The sequence below is a fragment of the Peromyscus eremicus genome, chromosome 6 (assembly GCF_949786415.1).
Source record: "Peromyscus eremicus chromosome 6, PerEre_H2_v1, whole genome shotgun sequence".
Classification (NCBI taxonomy): domain Eukaryota; kingdom Metazoa; phylum Chordata; class Mammalia; order Rodentia; family Cricetidae; genus Peromyscus; species Peromyscus eremicus.
The window spans coordinates 106,579,618-106,599,127 of NC_081421.1; the positions used below are offsets into that span (position 1 = coordinate 106,579,618).

At 40.8% G+C, this 19,510-nt stretch overlaps 1 protein-coding gene across 1 annotated transcript in view; it reads right to left on the reverse strand.

Moving 5' to 3' along the window:
* Nfkb1 (nuclear factor kappa B subunit 1) overlaps positions 1–19,510 on the reverse strand; it is a 115,529-nt gene that overhangs the window by 88,937 nt on the left and 7,082 nt on the right. Inside the window, exons 2-3 of the mRNA XM_059266309.1 lie at positions 3,436–3,504; positions 2,066–2,105 (exon numbers count right to left, since the gene is read on the reverse strand). Of these exons, the coding sequence (XP_059122292.1) occupies positions 2,066–2,098 (33 nt within the window). The 5' untranslated portion in view covers positions 2,099–2,105; positions 3,436–3,504. The remainder of the gene's footprint in view (positions 1–2,065; positions 2,106–3,435; positions 3,505–19,510) is intronic.

Below are 19,510 nucleotides of genomic sequence, written 5' to 3' on the forward strand. Positions count from 1 at the left end.
CCCCGAAGAATGCAGACTTTAGGAAATACAATACAAAGCTCAAGACAGGAAAACAAACAAACAAAACTTCAAGGACCTCTTCCCCCCTTCCCCAATTAAAAATATTAGAACATGCCTACTCCTGCTGCTGAGCAGCTCAAAACTGCCCACATAAGAAACTTTCAAAATGACTGTGCTCAGCAGGTTTTACTCTTTTGTGGCATAAAAGACCATCTCTGGTTGATAATATTTCCTGTGTATAGACCGGAAAGCATGGTTTGAAACCAAGCAGAAACAGCCCTCATGTTGGTGAGAGTTGGCCTTTGTTAGAAACAGCATATTAAAAGTGAAAGGTAAAACAAAGGGTTTTGATAATGCTAGTTGCCGGGTGTCTTTTATGCTGAAAAAAAAAAAAGAGAAATGTTCTAGATTTATACAATAGCACCATTTTTACAACAAAATCAGAAGAGATAATGGTGACATGAATGTCATACATGCTTACTCTACCTGGCTTGGTAAGAACATGATGCCCATTTTGTTCTAGGCTGTTTGATTGTAGAAACACCAGATCCCCTAAAAATATTTCATTTTCAGTTTTATTTTTGGCTGGTTCTTTGCATGCATAAATTTGGGAAATGGTAGTCTTAGATGTTTACCATCAAAATGTAAATGTGAAGTAATATCAAATGTTGTGCCAGGGTTAGCTAGGTAAGGAGTGTTTTCTGGACTGGTTGTAGCTTTTACAGCTCAGCTTAGACTGCCTTTGGAAAGTGATCCTTAATCTGCTCTTTCCCCAAAGAAGCAAACGGCTATCCCTGCTAATGCTTCTGTCCCTCAGTGAACCATGGCAGCATCCACTGACTACAGAAAGTGTGGTGCTGAACTTCCAATTAGAATGCAGCTCTTGCCATCCGTCTGCATATCCCTTGTCTCTCCATCTCTAGGACGCTAACGTCTGTACATAATAAAGTCTCAATAAATAGCTAAGGAACAAGCAGACACCAGTTTTAAATAATTTGAAAGATCATTATAGTCCACTTTTAATATTACCACTGTAATCACACCAGTGTCTAGAAACTGCTCTCCAGAGTCTCTATGCTCTCTCTCTGGAGAGAAGAGAAAGAAACAAGTCCCAATAACCAACGTGGATTCATCAGACCGTTCAACATTTCTGTAGGTTGAAAAGGCGAGGAGGAAGAAGGAGGACACAGATATCCTAGTTAACCTGTGTCATAACTGCTAACACACTGATGGCAGCGGTGATGACACAATGATAAGACAGAGCTGAGCTATGCTGTCAATGCTCTCAAAGAGCATGCATTCCCAGGGACTATCGAGAGTTTAACTCCAGACCTTTGAAAACATAGATCTGGAATCCCTAAGTGCTCCTGCTATTTGGAAATGCAGCCTCTGCTTTTATGACTCAAGATGAATTCACACTAGAAGGAGATGGGCCCTCAATCCAAAGCGTGATGTGTTCATAAGACAGAGGAGACGTGTGTATAAAGACAGGGAGGAAAGTCACGTAACAACAGACTCTGCAACTGGTGTGATGGTGTGCTGTGAGCCGAGGGTGCCAGGGTCTCTAACCACCCCCAGAAGCTGGGTGAGGCAGGAACTGCCCTGCCAGCCCCCAGTTTTGAGTCCTTGCCTCCAGACCTATGAAAAGATGGATTTCTATCGTCTCAAGTCATTGGGTTTGTAGCGATGATAATAGCGGCCCTAGAAATCTTACTCACTGGCTATCGTGTGTGTGTGTGTGTGTGTGTGTGTGTGTGTGTGTGTGTGTGTGTGTGTGTGTACATACACATGGTCATCATATCAAATACTGGGATGAGGCAAACACCACCACAGCTGGCTCAGTGGCTATCTCTGGCCACCGTGTATACAGTGTACATACAATTTTATGCAAAAAATACATATGAAAGGGCCCTCTCCTACCCTGGAAGAGCAGAAAAACTGAAAAAAAAAAGGAGTAATGTTTACTAATTTAGAGTTTGCCTCCTACTGAGTTATCAGTGTTGTCTCTGTGTACTCTGGAACATGAATACATTTAAACAAAGTTGTTAGTGAGATGATGACTTACTTGCCCAGTTCCGTATGGATCATCGTCCGCCATGTTGAAGCTGTACACAAAACAAAAGAAATCAAAACTGTAATACTGGAATGGCCCTCTGAAGTCCCACAACCTTGGCGTATCTGCAGGGATAGGCTGAATTACTGTGGGGATGACAGATACATGCTCCAAGAGACCTCAGAAGGAGCGCATGCTGTATGCAGTCCCTCCTTGGCACCTAACTCATGGCAGGGAGATTGCAGGATCCAAACCCTCACTAAGCTGGCCTTACCTGTGTGTAAAAATCATGTGCAGATGGAGTCTTGTGGCCCTTTCTACTATTATAGTCCAAATATCAACAGATTACAGCCTTATCCCTTATGTGTATTGTTTTCTCATGAACTCTGAAATGGTCTTTGAACTCTCTAGACTTGGTTGAAAAGCCCAGGAGGTCCTGATCCTAATTTGCATAACACTGGGGACGGAAGCCATAGAATGCCACCCTTTGCCCTCTTGTGAGGACCACTGAGGTCATTCTGCCTTTCTCAAAGTGCAATGGAAACTCTTATACAACAGAAAATACCAATGACAGCATCAAACCTGTAAACTTCAAATTTACTGAATTCTGGCCAGCTATGAATATGCACAGGCTCCAGCAATCTTCAATCACCCAGAGGCCCTGATAAACATGACGAACCACGTGGTTGTACCTCGAAATCATACTTTATGCAGAATAAACCACAAATGTAGAGAAGACCTGGCTTCTACCACATAGGTGGATGGACTCTGGATCTGTGACAACATGGAACAGGGCTGCTATGCCCACCCTGTAGCATGTACCCTTGCTGATGTAAGGAAGGAGTCTCTTTGTCCTTTTTTTAACTCAATGGGCTGTCCAGTTGCAGTCAAATGTCTGGGCCTCACACCAGTGCAAACATCTCCTAACATTCCCAAAAGTACAAGGCTTCATTTCCAGTGAAACGTTCTTGTGGTATAGCACTAAGTGACCAATGGAATGCAAGGAAATCTCCTGAGCACTCCCAGTGGGTCATGGAGCAATGCCTGCTGCAACTAAGGACAATGTAGTAGCTGTGAGTCTTATGGAACAAGTTCACACAGGTTTGCAAGGGATATTTGCTTAAAGTAAGAAACTACCACTTGGCCGGGCGGTGATGGCGCACGCCTTTAATACCAGCACTCGGGAGGCAGAGGCAGGTGGATCTCTGTGAGTTCAAGGCCAGCCTGATCTACAGAGTGAGATTCAGGACAGGTTCCAAAACTATACAGAGAAACCCTGTCTTGAAAAAAACAAAACAAAACAAAAAAAGAAACTAACACTTGAAAACATTCAAACACAAGCTGGAGAGATAGCTCAACAATTCAGAGTGCTTAGTACTTACACAGGGCAGCTCACAACCGGCACTCCAGTTACAGGGGATCTGACACTCTCTTCTGGCCTCTGAGGGTACCTGCACACATACAGTATACATAAACTTAGGCAAGTGCACACACAAATACCTAACTTAAATATATATTTAAACATATATACATATTTAAAAATAAAACATTTGCTGGGTGTGGTGGCACATGCCTTTAATCACAGCATTTGGGAGGCAGAGGAAAGTAGTTCACTGGGTGGTAGAGGCTAGTCTGTTCTACATGGTGAATTCCAGGGCTACACAGTGAGACTCTGTCTTAAGAAATTTTTTTTCAAGCAAGCAGCTGCAACTAAATATATATCTATTCAGAGAAGTAGTTAAAACATGAATATTGACTCGATATAGTAAAGGAGTATTAAGACATTCAAAATACCAGGGTTCTGCAACTGCTGGGTGTGTAACTTTGGATACTAGTTAAACTCAAGGTGACCTCTGTTTTTGCATCTGAAAAATTACAAGACTTGGATTAGATGGACTTTTGAGTAAGTGGTAAAACACTGTGCACTGAATATTTTAGCTAATGAGTGCCCATTTGTAGAACACAGCCTCCAAGTTAAAATGTGTGTTGGTAAACTTGGATTTTATATGTGTGTAAGCATGTATCTACACCATGTCATTAAACATGTACTTTTATAAGTGGATAGCTGCATTAAAAATTCAGTACACAGTCTAATTACTGGACTACTAGAACAAGTCACAGTGAATAAAATACGGGGATAATACCACTTACTCTAAACTTCTACAGTGTTTACACCATCCTTCTGACTCAAGGTTTTCCATTAACCTGGGTGATGGTATTCTTTCCTAACAATCCAAAAACGTCTTCTAAGGTGGAGGCGGCACTACTGCGTTATTAAACTGTCAAAACCCATTCAGTACTTTTATGGCATTATGTGTACACCTGAACAAGGATGGCACCAATAGACAAGCTAATGTGAACTTGAGACAGCTCAGGAGGCCTCAACCCTAGAGTAAGAACTACAGGTAAATAAGGAATGCTGAGAGCAGGAGAAATGGTCTTCCCCAGTAGAGTACACACTGGTTATTCAACACAAATGAAAACATACATATACATAACATTACACAGATAGAACAGATTGTATTTATGGACTTAGTGAAAGAATATATAATTTACATCTATATAAATTATATATAATACATATCATTATATATTATATATATATTTATTTAACAACAATTAAAGAAAAAAATAGTCCATGAGTTTTTGAAAGAGAGCAAGGGAGGTACATGGAAGGACTTTGAGGAAAGGGAAGGGGGAATGATGCAATTATACTATCATCTTAAAAAACACAAATATTATTTCTAATAGTTGGATGGTTTTGTTGACCTTTGAGTTTGGGGACTTAGAGCAGGTCTCACTCCAAATTGGAAGACACTGCCTGGTCCATACTCTAGACAAAGCCCTAAGAAGATCACTCCACTTTAGACACTTGACAAACCACCAAACGGTTTGTCTTCAATAACATCTCTCTCCTAAGGCTTCTAGACTGTGTGTGCCCAAAAACATAATTCGATAAACCACTAAGGAAGCCCCAGGAACACTTGGATGGCTTGGAGTCTTTGACTTACAAAGCCTTGGTAATTACAGAAGCATCGAGAGGTAATAGCAACTCTAGGGTGATGTCAATGCTAATTCATAATTTTAAAATAAAATGTCAAAAAAAAACCAAGAGTCATTTGGAAAGGATGAATCACTGGGTAATATTTGCATTGATTGCAAAAGCCAGTTTTCTATCTAAAATGTTGAAATATCGACAAGGCCTTTGGAACTGGGGATTAGAAAAGCGGCGGGAAAGTCCCTTCTGTACCCCGGCTCCCCAGCCTTCCCCCATTCTCCTTTTGCTCACTCCTGTGCTTTTGAGGAAGGACCTTGAGACGCAAAGGGAGACAAGCCTGGGTTTCATTTCTGTATCCATCTCCCCCAACCGTGAGGCTTTAGGAAGCTCTCCACACCACACAAAGAGACACAGAAAACACAGCTAAGTCTCAAGAAATATCCCGGAGTTGTCTTTTTTACACGAAGCGTAATGTAACAAAAGCAGCCAGGCCCTGAGTGTGACACAGTCTGAGTGCTGAATGGACTGTCTGCTGCATTCCTGTGACCATCCTCCTAGTCACTAAGCCTCACGTGGGCCATCCTGGTGAAGCAGCTGGACTGAGTGGAGAAACTCTAAAGCCATGGGGGTGAGCCATCATGGAAGGAGTCGGGAGCACTCCTGTCAGTAAATGCACAGATCTAGGATCAGAGATGTCGGCAGTTTGGGATGCGGACTCACTGTAAAACAACTGCCGCAACAACATAACTCTTTCTATTAGATTTCATTGGAGAAAATAAAACCTCTAATTTTCCAAACCAAAATGGTATCATCATCCATGGAGAATCACAATTTGCACAGTAGAGATATCAACTAGAAGGTACACTTGGGAATGGAGGTGATGGTGGTTCAAAACTGTATTAGCCATCACAGGTACCACTTAGGTATAATTTTAATCTACAATTTTTTTAGCAATAAGGGTAAAGTTACAGGGAAAAGGGACTTTTCACAACATTTCTGTATTATATTCTACATGGATAATAAGTTGTTAAAGACAAAATAATAAATATATTGAAACTTCTTTTCCATAGAGAAATGGTTGGAGAAAACATGACGTAAGGGCTATGGCCATGTATGGTGTATATCATGTAAAACATTCAGAGGGGGTGATGTCTGTTTCTGCTAATCCATTCTTAGGAATTTGTAATGTGCTTCGATATAATTGTTTATATTATTATTCTACAACTGTAAGTTAAGTATTATAGAATTGCTACAATAATTTGGAGAGATATACACAGTGACATGGAAATTTATCTAATATATCTTAGAGATATATTATAATAGAAAGAGAGGTTGTCTTAAATTTAAAATGTACTGACATTGTTAAACAAAATATGAACGAGTCAAAATTTCGAATTACTCCTGATCTCTCTTCAGAAGACGTAAACTAGGAAACAGCTGGCTTCCAAACGGCTGTGTATCCCTTTCCTGACATTATGTCGCACTAGTGATGAGAGCTGGCAGTGGTCTTACTTTTTTCAGAAATGCTGATTTCTGAGTTTTCTTTTTTTTTTTTTAGGAATCAATGTTTCTGTGTGCACTACCACACTGAAATTTGTGCAAACTAGTCTTCCACTTCTTCTATTTTCAATATTACTTCACCGGTTGCATCAAGACAATTCTATGGAACAGCCACGGGGTGAATGCAGATACATGTGCTGAGAACCAGCAGAGATCTTCATTCATGACGGAATGTCAATCTAACAGGATAGCAGATCCACAGAAAACATTCAGTTAGTTAACTCATGTAAAACTTATTAGTGAGTGGGAGATACAGAACATGTGTTAACAGATCAGACTGTCTAATAAAGACTACACTCAAGATAAATCACAGAAAGCGTGATGCAAACCGTAAATGTTTTCATTGTCCTAAGAAAGATAGTCTGGTGGTTTGAATAAGAATGGCCCCATAGGCTCATATATTTGAATTCTTAGTCACCAAGGAGTGGCACTATTTGAAAGGATTAAAAGGATTAGGAGATGAGGAAGTATGTCATTTGGATGGACTTTGAGGTTTCAAAAATCCCATTCCAAGTCCAAGCCCAAAGCCTCTCTTTTATTCTGCCTATGGATCATGCTGTAGAACTCTCAGCGACTGCTCTAGCATCTGCCTGGTGGCCCTATGCTCTCTGCCATGATGATAATAGACAAAGCCTCTGCAACTGTAAGCGAGCTCCCAATCAAATGCTTTCTTTATAAGAACTGTCTTGATCATGGTGTCTCTTCACAGCAACAGAACAGTGACTAAGGCAGATAAGATGTTTAATTTCCCATCCATATTAATGGGCATTCGACCACATTTGAGTCTGAAGCGGTTGTATGCCACTGCCCTATAAAATGTTTGTATTCCTCCTGTTGGGGTGGGTGGGGGATTTGGAAGTTATTCTCTGGAGTGTTCTGGGCTGACACAACTGGACGGCTGGTCCTACCAGCTTCTAGAGGTGATCTGAACATCCTGGAAGGCACAGGATCGCCCCAACAACAAATTACCTAATCCCAGGTGCCAGTTATGCAGAGAAGAAGCCATGGTGAGGGCTGTGGCATCAGGACAGGTGCTTTGGCTCATATGGAAGAAGAGCCAAGCTTGGCAGGCTGCTTCCCATAACCAGAAACCCTAGGTACAGTCACACATGTCACTTGTTATACTGAGCCCAGAAAATGTAATCCATGTGAAGGGCTGAGCTCTCGAGAGAGTGAGTCATTTGCTCAGGCTGACAGACTACAACCAGCTTATCTGACTGCACAGTCTACGGCCCTTGTACTCCAGTAATGGGCAACGTGATTTTCCTCTTGACACGAATATCATTCACTTTAAGGCATCTTCGCTCCCAGCCTCTTAAATGTTCTGGCTGGAACTAGTCTACTCATAATGTTAGCTGCTACACAGGATCTTCTTTAAGGTTTTATTTATTTTTACTTTATGTGGCTTGAGTGTTTTGCCTGCAAGCGTGTACGTGCACCACTCATGTGAGGATGCTGGTATCCCATCCCCTGGAACTAGGGTGATAGAAGATTAGCCACCATGTGGGTGTTGGGAACTGAACCCGGGTCCTCTGCAAGAGCAGTGAGCACTCTTAACAGCTAAGCCATATTAAGGAGGAGTGTAAAGGGTTAAGCACCCGTGCTGGTGGCCGGGTGGGGGTGGGGGGTTGGGGGGTTGGGGGGTGGGCGTGGGTGGGAGGTTATGGGATGCTGCCTGCTATGATAAGCACTAAAGTTCCTGCTCTAACCAGTTGTTTTTGCACGTTTTCAGATCAGCCCCTCCAGAGAAGATGGCAAGGAGCTGGTTTAAAGTAGCCACATTTGCCAAGTCCCTCTTCTAGGTGACCTAGAGTGATCTTTGCTTACTATAATCTTGTTATAATGCTAAATTCTCCACAGTAGAGGCTTTCTGCCCGTCTGCCAATTTTGAGCATGCCAACACACGAAGTAGCAAGCTGTCACGGCGACTGGAGCAGGAACAGGCTTCCTCTAAGTTTACTGAGGAGTCTCTCCAGCCTTCCGAACACACTGCCCAGCCAAATTCCTTTGTCTCCTGTGGGGAGACCCATGTTAGGAGTCTCAGAATATTTTCCTCCCCTATTACAAATAATCCACCTTCTTCCACTCTTTGATCTCCTGGGTGTCTTTCTGTCCCTACACTTATTACCTGGTGGACCCACCTAACTCTTTTACAGAGCATAGCTTGAGGAACAGACTAGGATCCTGACAATGCATGAATTCAAATGAACTACTCCCAAGGCAATCCAAATGTGAAGGTAAAAATAACAAAGTGATACTTTTAAAAATTCCTATGCTAAGTTTCAAAGGGTAGAAAAAAGATTCTCTCAGAAGCCACAGCTAATAAACTGAAAATTAAAATGTGTCTGAGCTTCATCTACAGCTATCAGGAGCAGATCCATGGTACATGTCTATGCCATGCTCTGGGTCCCAGGCAAACCATGTTTGAAATGTTACCTGGATGTTTTCTGCTCTTCACTGATTCACCGGAAAGCAATCATCTGACCATGTCAGTTTCCACAGAAACAAAACTGCACAGGAGCAACACAGTCTGCATTCAGCCTTCATAGCTGTGGGAGACTGAAAACAATGGCCACAACTGTTTCATACTCCTTACAACTCGGGGATATAAAATCGATATCTCTGCTCCTTGGATCTTATCAGGCCCACGGCAGGCACTTACCAACAGAGGGGTGGGGGTGCAGAAGTAGGTCATGAACATGGGTTTCAACAGGCCACGCAATGACCAGCTTTTCTTTCCTGGAAGGGAAGGCCTGGGCCAGCCCAGTGAGGATGAAAGCCCATGTGGAGTTGGAGAAAAAGCAGGGCTTAGCCAAGACTTCCCAGGCTGAGCTCACAGTAGCAGAACAGCTCAACAACTTCACAGACCAGTCTGACAAATCACCACACACAATCACAGGTTTACAAGAAATAAGGCATGTCTGCGTTTCTATTCGTTTCTTTGTGATTTCTCTTGCAGCAAAAGCTAACCAATCCAAACTGTTAGTGACTAGAAAGACAACTGCCTAAACAATGCAGCTTGGTACGTGCCATGGGAACAGAGGGCATGTGGGGCATGGGTTAATTATCTTGGCAATTCAGTACTGTAACTTTAATTACACTCTTAGTCACAGTGCCGTACTTTGCACTGGCTTTTACTCGGTTAGCTACTGAATTCCCAACTGAACAACAACAAAAAGCTCTATGAGTCCATCGGCACACGATTAGAACTGTTAACACTGTTAAGGTGTAAGCATTAATGAGCCACTGCTAGCTTTAAGCAATGATGCCATTATAAAACAAGTCAATGATACATTAAATCCCATCAACGCTGGTATCTACAGTTTATCACTTGACAACAAGCCCAATTTCTGGCTTTCTAGTTTTTGCAAATATATCAATCTCAAGCAAATCCAGTTAACGATTTTGTTGTTGCTCATTTCTTTCTTTGTTCTGTTTCTTGTATATGCACTTCCTATTTCCATGGCCACACCTCAGGACAGGCCTCATTACCTCACTCTGATGGAAGCAGCCTTTCTACTGCTTCCTCCATGGCAGAGTTTCTTTCTGCTTAAGTGTCTTTCAGATCATTGCCAGGTGATTTACACACTAAAGGCCAAAGACCAAGTGTTCAGAATATGATTATATTAAATTGTATTGTATTGTATTGTATTGTATTGTATTGTATTATATTACATACATAAGCATCACAATTATCACCATGTTCCAACCCAAGTCATTTAAGGACGTCTTGCTGGGCCAGCAAAATGGCTCTGCAGGTAAAGATGATTGCTCCTAAGCTCAAGGACTGGAGTTTAATCCCTGGAACTCACATGCTAGAAGGAAAGAACCAACTTCCAGAGTTGTCTATCCTTTGACCACTACACATGTGAATGTTTACTGTGCATACACATGCATACATGTATGCACGTGCAGGCACATATAAAATATAAACAAATATAACAACACCTTGCTATTTCCACCTTGTATATCTATTCACACCCTGAGATACTATCCTGTTTACATATTACATACTCTGCAAAGTGGTACTTATAATCAACCTCTCCTATGAAACCTGAATTTTCTCTTGCAATGCTATCCCTGTAGTCCATATAAGGTCTATAACACATGTCGTGGTAATTCTGCACTACAGTCCACTGTTCTACTGCAACTTAATTTCACCTATACATTGATAGTTTCCTTAAATGTATGAGTACCTTAAAAACAGCAATGAGTTTTTATTTTTATATTTCAAAACTGGTGGACTGAATAAATTATACTGAAACCAGATAGAAAGGGTCCCTCACCTATAACATGATTCCCTTCACACTAAACACTCAGAACAGGCAGAGTCTTAGAGAGAGAAAGGTGTAGGTGTTTGCCAGAGGACAGGGGGTGACTGCAGACTGGGGAAGGCAGTGATTAGTTACCATGTTCAGGGCATTCTTCTGGGAAGATGAGAAAATTCCAAAACAAAGCTATAGCGATATGCTAGCTAGCCAACATGGTAAGTACATAAATGCCCTGGAATAACACTTTAAAATGGTTAATAGCCTATTGCAGGTATTGCACATCAATTAAAATATTCTTTAAAAATTGCCACAAATCAAATTTCAGTCATTGTAGATTAAGCACTATTTGATCTTGGGCAATATTCATGTGTAATTACAAAACACAGCAAAAGCTGAAGGGTGAACAAGAGCTACAGGCTGCACAGTTCCAGTGAGCTCTGGGTTCCCCTTCTGACTGAGGGCACTTCCTAACGCAGAGCCCAAATGAAGAACAGCAATTGTACTGGTCAGGGTGTCAGAGAAACAATGTACATGCAAAAGCCTCAGAAATCTGCATCCAGGCCACCTCTACCCACTGGTGAAATACTAACAAAGGCCCCAAAAAGCTCAGGGGGAAGATGTTGGGCTACAAAGGCTCTGGTAAGATTACAAGTTATACAGAGCTCAGAGACACTGTATAAAAGCATCTGGGTGGAGGAGACACTAGTAAACATACTGAACCTGAGATTATCTCAGTCTATGGAAAAACCATGTTATGAGAGACAGGAACACACCTTAAAATAAGAGCAACTCTAAATCCATCTTAATAAGGGCAGAGATCCAACCATCAACTTATTGCCTATTATGACAACAATCAACCCTGTGTAAAAGAGAAACATGAAAATTCTGCACATTATGATATCTATAATGAACAACAAAAATATTGAAGCCTACAAAGAAGCAGGCACCTATGTCCCAGAAGAAGGAAAAGTGGCAAGATTAAATTGATAGCCTTTAAACTTTAAAACAGCTAACAAATGCATGTTCAATAATGTAAAAGAAAAGATAGGCATAATGAATGAATGGAAAACGTCAGTAGAGAAATACAAAGAGAAATCAATCCTAGAACTGAAATGAAATTTCACCAGATGGACTTAACAGTATGTTGGGCATTATAGAAGAAAGGATCAATAAATTGAAAAAAAATCAATAAAAACTAACCAAACTAAAACACAGAGGAAAGGCAGAGAAGTGAACACTACCTCTGATTTAGGGGACAATATGAAGTAGTTTATGTATTTGCAATTTAAAGTACTAGAAAAAGAAAGAAAAGAAAATATTTGTAGAACTAAAGGTAAAAAATATCAAAAGTTGGCTTTATATAACTCAACCTATATATCCAAGAATTTAGATCTCCATGTTAAAGAGAAAAGTACAAAGCGTTGGCTAGGTAGAGAGATTCTGTCTCAAAAGACAAACAAACAAAACCACAAAGTGTTAAGAACTAACCCTAAATTAAAAGCTCCCCAAAGATCAAGGGGCAAGGACATGATAGCTGTATGTTTACATACATACACACGGGAGAGCGGAAGAGAGGACAATGGGCAGGTGGCTGAGTTACCATCAAACAGCAGAAGCTGAAAGACAATGCAAAGGTAACTTAAGGTACTAAAAGAAAAATCACCAGCCCAGAATGCACTATAAGTGCTCATGCTCTTTGACAATAAAGATGCACTGATATCTTCCAATAAAGAAGAGCAGAGGGAATTCATAACTAGAACTGACAAAAGACATGCTAAAAATAGATATTCGTGTTGAAAAGAAATGAGACAGACGTTGACTCACAAGAAGCAATGAAAATACTAATAATGATAAAAGTGTGGGTACATGGACTTACGCTTTTTGTTTCTTGGTTTTTAAAATACGGCACTGTATTTTAATACAATATATTCAAAATAAAACAATACAATACATTCTGAAGTGTGGAGTACCCTTAGAGGTAAAAGGTCTAACAACACTAGCACAAAGGAGAGAACCACCAAGGCTTCCAGGTTGAGGCCACAGCGCTTCATTCACTGGAGACTCAGGATGCATTTCTTTTTTTTTTTTTTTTTTGGTTTTTCGAGACAGGGTTTCTCTGTGTAGCTTTGCGCCTTTCCTGGAACTCGCTTTGGAGACCAGGCTAGCCTCGAACTCACTGAGATCCGCCTGGCTCTGCCTCCCGAGTGCTGGGATTAAAGGCCATTACAGAACTACCAGAAAGGAGGCGACAGGGAACTCTGGACACCCTACACATTTTTCATTTAAAGGATGGCAATGAAAGATGAAACAGATGAGATAATAAACACCAAGAGATTTAAACTCAGCATATGGATAACCATACTAAATGCAAATGGAATAAACTCACCCGCAGAAGAGATGTCAAAACCATACAGAAAAAGCAGGACCCAAGAAAATGCTTTTCCTAAGAATTACACTTTAATATGAAACACACAAAGTGTTTAAAAGCATAAGCCTAGGATTCTGTGCTAATAACATGTGATACTAAACACAGAAAAGCAGCCTTTATCATACTAAACACAGGACAGCAGCCTATGTCATGATCACCAATAAAGGGGATGGAGTATTACCAAGGACAAGGAAGGATATATATAAGAATAAAAGGGTCGCTTCATCAAGGAGCAGTATTAATTTTGTTTTGTTTTGTGACAGGGTCTCCATATGTAGCCCTGGCTGGCCTCAAACTCACAGCGACCTCCCTGCCTCTAGATCTCCAGTGTTGGAACTATATAAGTGTGCAACCCAGGCCCGGATAAAAAATAATGGTCTAAATGTGTATGCACTTATTAATAGCTTGCCAAAGTACATGAAGCAAAAAGTGGCCGAGCTAGAAGAAGAAACAGAAATCCACAACTATGGAGGAAGTTTGCAACACTCCTCTTTCAGTACTGCCTTCAGGGAAAGTGACAGCAGATGAAAAGCTACCTTAATACGTTTGTGCTACTACGACGGAGTACTTAAGACTGGGCAACTTATAAAGAACAGAGATGTATTTCTCCTTTCTCAGAGGGCAGGAAGCCCAAGATCTAAGCACCTCAGTGAGAAATGTATCCTGCAGAGGAAACAAACACTGAAATCTCACATGGTGGAAGGTGGAAGAGCAAGGGGGGTTGAACCTCCTTCATCAAGCCCCTTTATAACCCTCTTCAGGGCATGGGGAGGGCAGGGCGTGTGTGTTATGACCTCATCACCTCTTAAAGGCCCACTACTCTTAATACCACACGGGCCATTTGTATTTTGTAGGGCTGCAAGCAGAACATTCACAAAGACAGAGGCCATAAATTACATCTCAAAGAACCAGGCCATGAATCACATCTCAACAAATTTCAGGCAAAGTATGCAGAATATGTGCTGGTATCTGGATAGGACTCCCCAAACAGTTCACGTTTTTTAAAGACATGGTCAACAGGCTGGTGCTACTGGGAAGTGGTGTTCTACTAGGACGTGACCTTGAAGGATGTTGTGGGACCTGATGAGTAGGTAGTTATGCCTTGCCAAGTGCTCTGGCCATGACACATTGCCACGATGGACGTTTACAGTAACAGGCCACCCAGCAGTAGATTGGAACCTCCCAAACCATCAACTAAGCCTTTTTTCCTTTATATATGTTAATTAACTCAGGTATTGCATTATAGTGACAGAAAGCTGGTGAATACTTATGTAACCTAAACATGATATTCAGTAAAAAAAACTAGTAAAGAAAGATAGCACCAAAATTCTCAAACACATGTAATTAGTTGTCATCGTGGTAGTGGCAAGGGAACTGCCTCAGAATAAAAATAAACAAATAAACATAACCTCATTCCCCTACTTGAAAGAAACATCTCAAGTCCTGCTGTGTCAAAGTCACTGTCACCAAGGGGGACAGGGACACCTTAGCACCATGATTAGAGTGTGTGACAAACATGGTCCATAAGAAACAAATCTTGGGCTGTGGATGTCTTTTAATCATAGCAGACTAACACACATGAGCTCAAAAAGATGTTTGGGACATTTTTTTTTTTTTTTTTTTTTTGGTTTTTCGAGACAGGGTTTCTTTGTGTAGCTTTGCGCCTTTCCTGGAACTCACTTGGTAGTCCAGGCTGGCCTCGAACTCACGGAAATCTGCCTGCCTCTGCCTCCCGAGTGCTGGGATTAAAGGCGTGCGCCACCACCGCCTGGCGGGACACTTTTTAAACCATGTTGTAAGTAAGTGTCATTTACAACAAATGGCATATTCCATTCTCAGTACAATTTATTTTTAGTAGTATCATAGAGGATAAGTTTGTAGAGCTATGGACATTCTCTGATGACTGGAGTAAATCAGATAAAAACTTACATGTTATAATTAAAGTCAGTCCTGCCTGGTTTTCCTCATAAATACCAAATCAAAGCCTTTGCTCATTTTTCTCCTGGACTGTGTTCTGGAGGTCTGCTTCCCATTCCTAGGTGTACGGAGTTCTTATTCCCTAAAAACATGCAGAACAGCGTTTAATTCTGATGTCTGGTCTGCCACTGAGTGCCCTGTTAGAATGATCACATCTCCAGAATGAAGGAGATGATGACTTCATGGTTATTAATGAGAAACTGAGCCAGCTGTGTTGATTATGAATGAGTTGACACACTGGGTTTTTATTTTATAAATTCTCAAAAACCCGGAAAATATGTCTTTTCTGATTTATTTATTTTTTTGGTCTCATTGTATGGTGTTAGAGGTCGAATCTCTAGCCTGAGCACACTAGGTAATGTTCTACCAATGAGTCACATCCCCAACCCCTAGGTTTGAAAAGAAAAGCATTTATTGTGTGAACCAGCAACTTTGGCTCTGCCAATGCGGCACAGCCAAGCTCAGGTAAGAAATGGTATGCCCGAGGGAACAACCAAGGAGAAGACTTTCCAGGTATACACACAAAAGCACCCAAGTCAGGCTTCACACACAGCTCTTTCGGTCCTTGAATCTCATTTAGGGCTGTCAGTACTGGGCGCTGCTTACTCTACACAGATGTCAATGTGCAACGCATGGCCAAGGAGGAAGAGGCCACTTGTGCTCTCACAGCTGATGCCAGAAGTGAAGACATCCCTCTCCCATGTGCCCTTGTCAGTGGCCTCGACTACCCTGTTTCAATAAGCAAAAATTTTTTAACCCATAATTGATGAGTTAATGTGAGAATTTGATTTGTCTGGCAGTTTTAGTCATATCTTAAGTTAACAAACAAACAAACAACATTTTGTTTAGTGAGGAAAATCAGAAATAAACTGACTGACATTGAGGCCATCAGCCACTCCACAGTATCAACTCATTGTTTTGTGGGGATTTGGGGGTTGGTTTGGTTTAGTTGTAGCTGATGCTATTGTTTTTGACATGGTTTTTATCATGTAGCCTAGGCTAGCCTTGAAGCCTCTTCCAGAATGCTGGGATTTCTAACATGTGCTGCCATGTCTTAATTCTTAATTGTCAGGTGAGGATGAATGAGAGTGAGAGAATCAATATTTTTACAATCTAGAAGCTGCTAATGGAGCCATTTAGGTGAGAGTTTGGGCAGAGGTCCTTAGAGGGGTCATAAGAGTTTGGAGGGGTCAGCAATATTCTACTTTTTGACTTCTACCAAGGCTAAATATACTCATTCTAAGACAAATAACTAATGATTCCCCTTCATCATCCATGTACTTTCTTAGTTATTTGGTTCTTTAAGCTTCAGAAAGGTTAACATCAACAAGGAAATTTAAAACAATCAACATTCTATAATGTAAACTCCATTCAGTTCTGTACCTCTGTTTTGGTCAGTATTGTATTTCTGAGTACCCGGCACCCAAGGATTTGATGGCTCCTCAAATGAATTGCTACTGTATAACTAAAACACTACATACGTCAGTGTATTTAATCATTTCCTGAAGTGTGAACAGGATTACCTTGTACACCATAAATATATGCTTTTTAATTAGTCTATGAAAGCTGGGAGGGAGGAAGAAAAATAAGGTTAAAATGATTGCTAAGATAAGCAACGCTGCCTTCCCTCTCTCCTGCCTGCCTCCAATCCTACTAACCCCAAAGACTCAGCTATTTACCTTCTGTTCACATTCCCAGCGATGTGCTTATATTTTTGTCAGTGACTTATCAAGTTTCTATGACAGATGAGGGCTCAGCTTACACCATCACCACTGTGTCTTCTTCCTTTTCCAAACTGGAATCAACTAATAATTCAAATACTGAATTTTATATTCAATGTCTGTCTCAAATTTGCCCAAGTTTTCTTTGGGTAGATTAAATGTAAGAAACTAGTTAATAACTGCATGATGAAATCCCAAAACCATCTAGTGCCAGGACTAAAAAAAATAACCCACTATCCACAAAACCAACAAATTCATATACTCATTGAAAATCAAGAATTGGCTTCATGCACACCCATGCCCTTTCTTTTTATTGATCCCTCAAGATGGCAAGAAAATCTGAGGTCTTCCAATCAATGGAATGGCATGAAAAGAAGCCTAATTATATTAGAGGCAGATATTCATACAGCCTGTCCCTAACTTGCCCTCTCTTTTTACAAGAAACAAAACAAGACCCAAAGAAATTAGTTTGCTTACTGAGAGCCACACAGCTTAATGAGGAACACAGCTTCCTAATCATTTTGTTTAGTTACTTGTTCCTTCAGCAAACATGAAGTGTGCTATGCAATAGAAACTAAATAAAATAATCTCTGCCTGATGATATCTCATTTAAAAATATGTAAGAAGTCAAGAGAAAACAGAATGGCCAACATAATTCCTCACAGGGAGGCCAACATAACAGAAAAAGGAAGATGGAGGAAGGTGATGCTGAGCCACACCTGAATGTCGCCTGAATGTCAGCAGTCAGCAGGGTGGGCACAAAAGAGAGTCCTCTCATGCAAATGTATTAAAGAGAGAAAGCTGGGGGTGGGGAGGAGCGACTGAAAGTCGACATAAATGACTTGAGAATTAGGTGATGAGTGAGGATTTAGGGAGGTGAGACATGGTGAGATCAGCTGTAAAAACAAGTGTGATTCACTTCAGAATAGGAAAGAACAAGAAAGTAGGCTATGATGCCTGGGCTAAGGGGGCCAAAAGCAAGAGACTGCATTGGGAGACAGAGGAGAAAAGAAAGCCAGAAACCCAGCCCGGAAGGGATGGGCAGCAGATCAAGAGACTTTAGATGCAACTGAAGGAGAAAGTGAGGGTTGGGAAGGAAGGGCTGTTAGACTGGCAGAGTGGAAAGCCTGTAGAATGGCATGGTGGGCGAGCAACGGCATCCCCTTCTGTGTGCAAGGAACAGGTGTGAGAGGATGATGAGAAATTTAGACTGGCATACTGATGGGAGCATCTCTGTAGAGATCCCCAAGTGCTTAGCAAACAAACCCTGTTTTCTGTGATTTGTCCCAAATGGCTATCCCACGTCTGTCTAGCACATATGTAGTAAGTGCAGAGACTTACCTAAAACATCATCTATCTATTGCAACACAGGATTAAACTACCTCAACAGCAACTTGGAATAACTCCTATTTGGCTATCACAGTAGACTTTCTAAGAGAAGCAGGGTGTTTCCCCTACCCATCCGGAAAAAAAGAACCATAATTGTAGGGTAAATGACCAACCATACAGTATTCTTAAATAATTAGGAACTATTTTAATGGTTCTGTGTGCTTGTTAAAATTGAATTAAATGTTTTCAATGGGAAATTGGGTAAATACACAGAAAGAAATTATATTATACCAAATGAGTACTATAATTGGCAAGAGAACAATGGAAGATATTTAATTATTGTCAGATACCATGCTTTGATTTTAACAAGTGCACGATGTTTGCTTAGAATTTTTCTTAGAATAGGAGAAATGACTTTTTTTTGTAGTGCAGTATGTGCAATAGTTCTGCACAGAATACCTGTGCAGGCAACATACCTGGCCAATACCTGGCCAGTAAGCAAACTGCATCTCCAGCCCCTGTTTTCAATTTCTAAACAGGATAAGGGCCGTGAAATGCCTACAAACACCTACTCACAGGCAATAACTCTACTTTAGTGACCTTTTCCCCTTTCAGCCATGAAGTTCATAACTTACCCATTTCTCTGGAATTCTGATTCACCTTCTAGATTGTTTTATTTTCACATTCAAGATTTAACATTAAATCTTAAACACCAGAGAACTCTCCCTAAACCTTTATTTATGTTTATTGTCATTGTTTGGGCCAAATCTTTCAAGGCTCTGAGGTTTAATGACACCTACACAGTCATACTGGTTAAAATGCTCCATGGATTCGAAGCATTGGAAATGAATTGATTAAATAAATGGGGTATTCAACTGGCTGTATCTTAGGTTCACTTTAATCCATTTCCTGTAGACAGTCCCTCCCAGGTTGCCTACTTGGTTTAGAAGAAGCAGTTTGAGCACATTTAAAAATATATTTCCTACTTCCTAGATTTTATATTTGTTTTCAGTTTTGATTTTCTACAAACCAATGGTATTACATATTCTCCTAAGTACTTTTATAAATGTCCAACAGGGCAACGTTAGGTTTGACGTAACTTTGATTCTCGTCTTTGCCTGTGTGTTTCTTCCTTTCTACTCTGTTTGCCCCATATGAATGGCCATCCATATT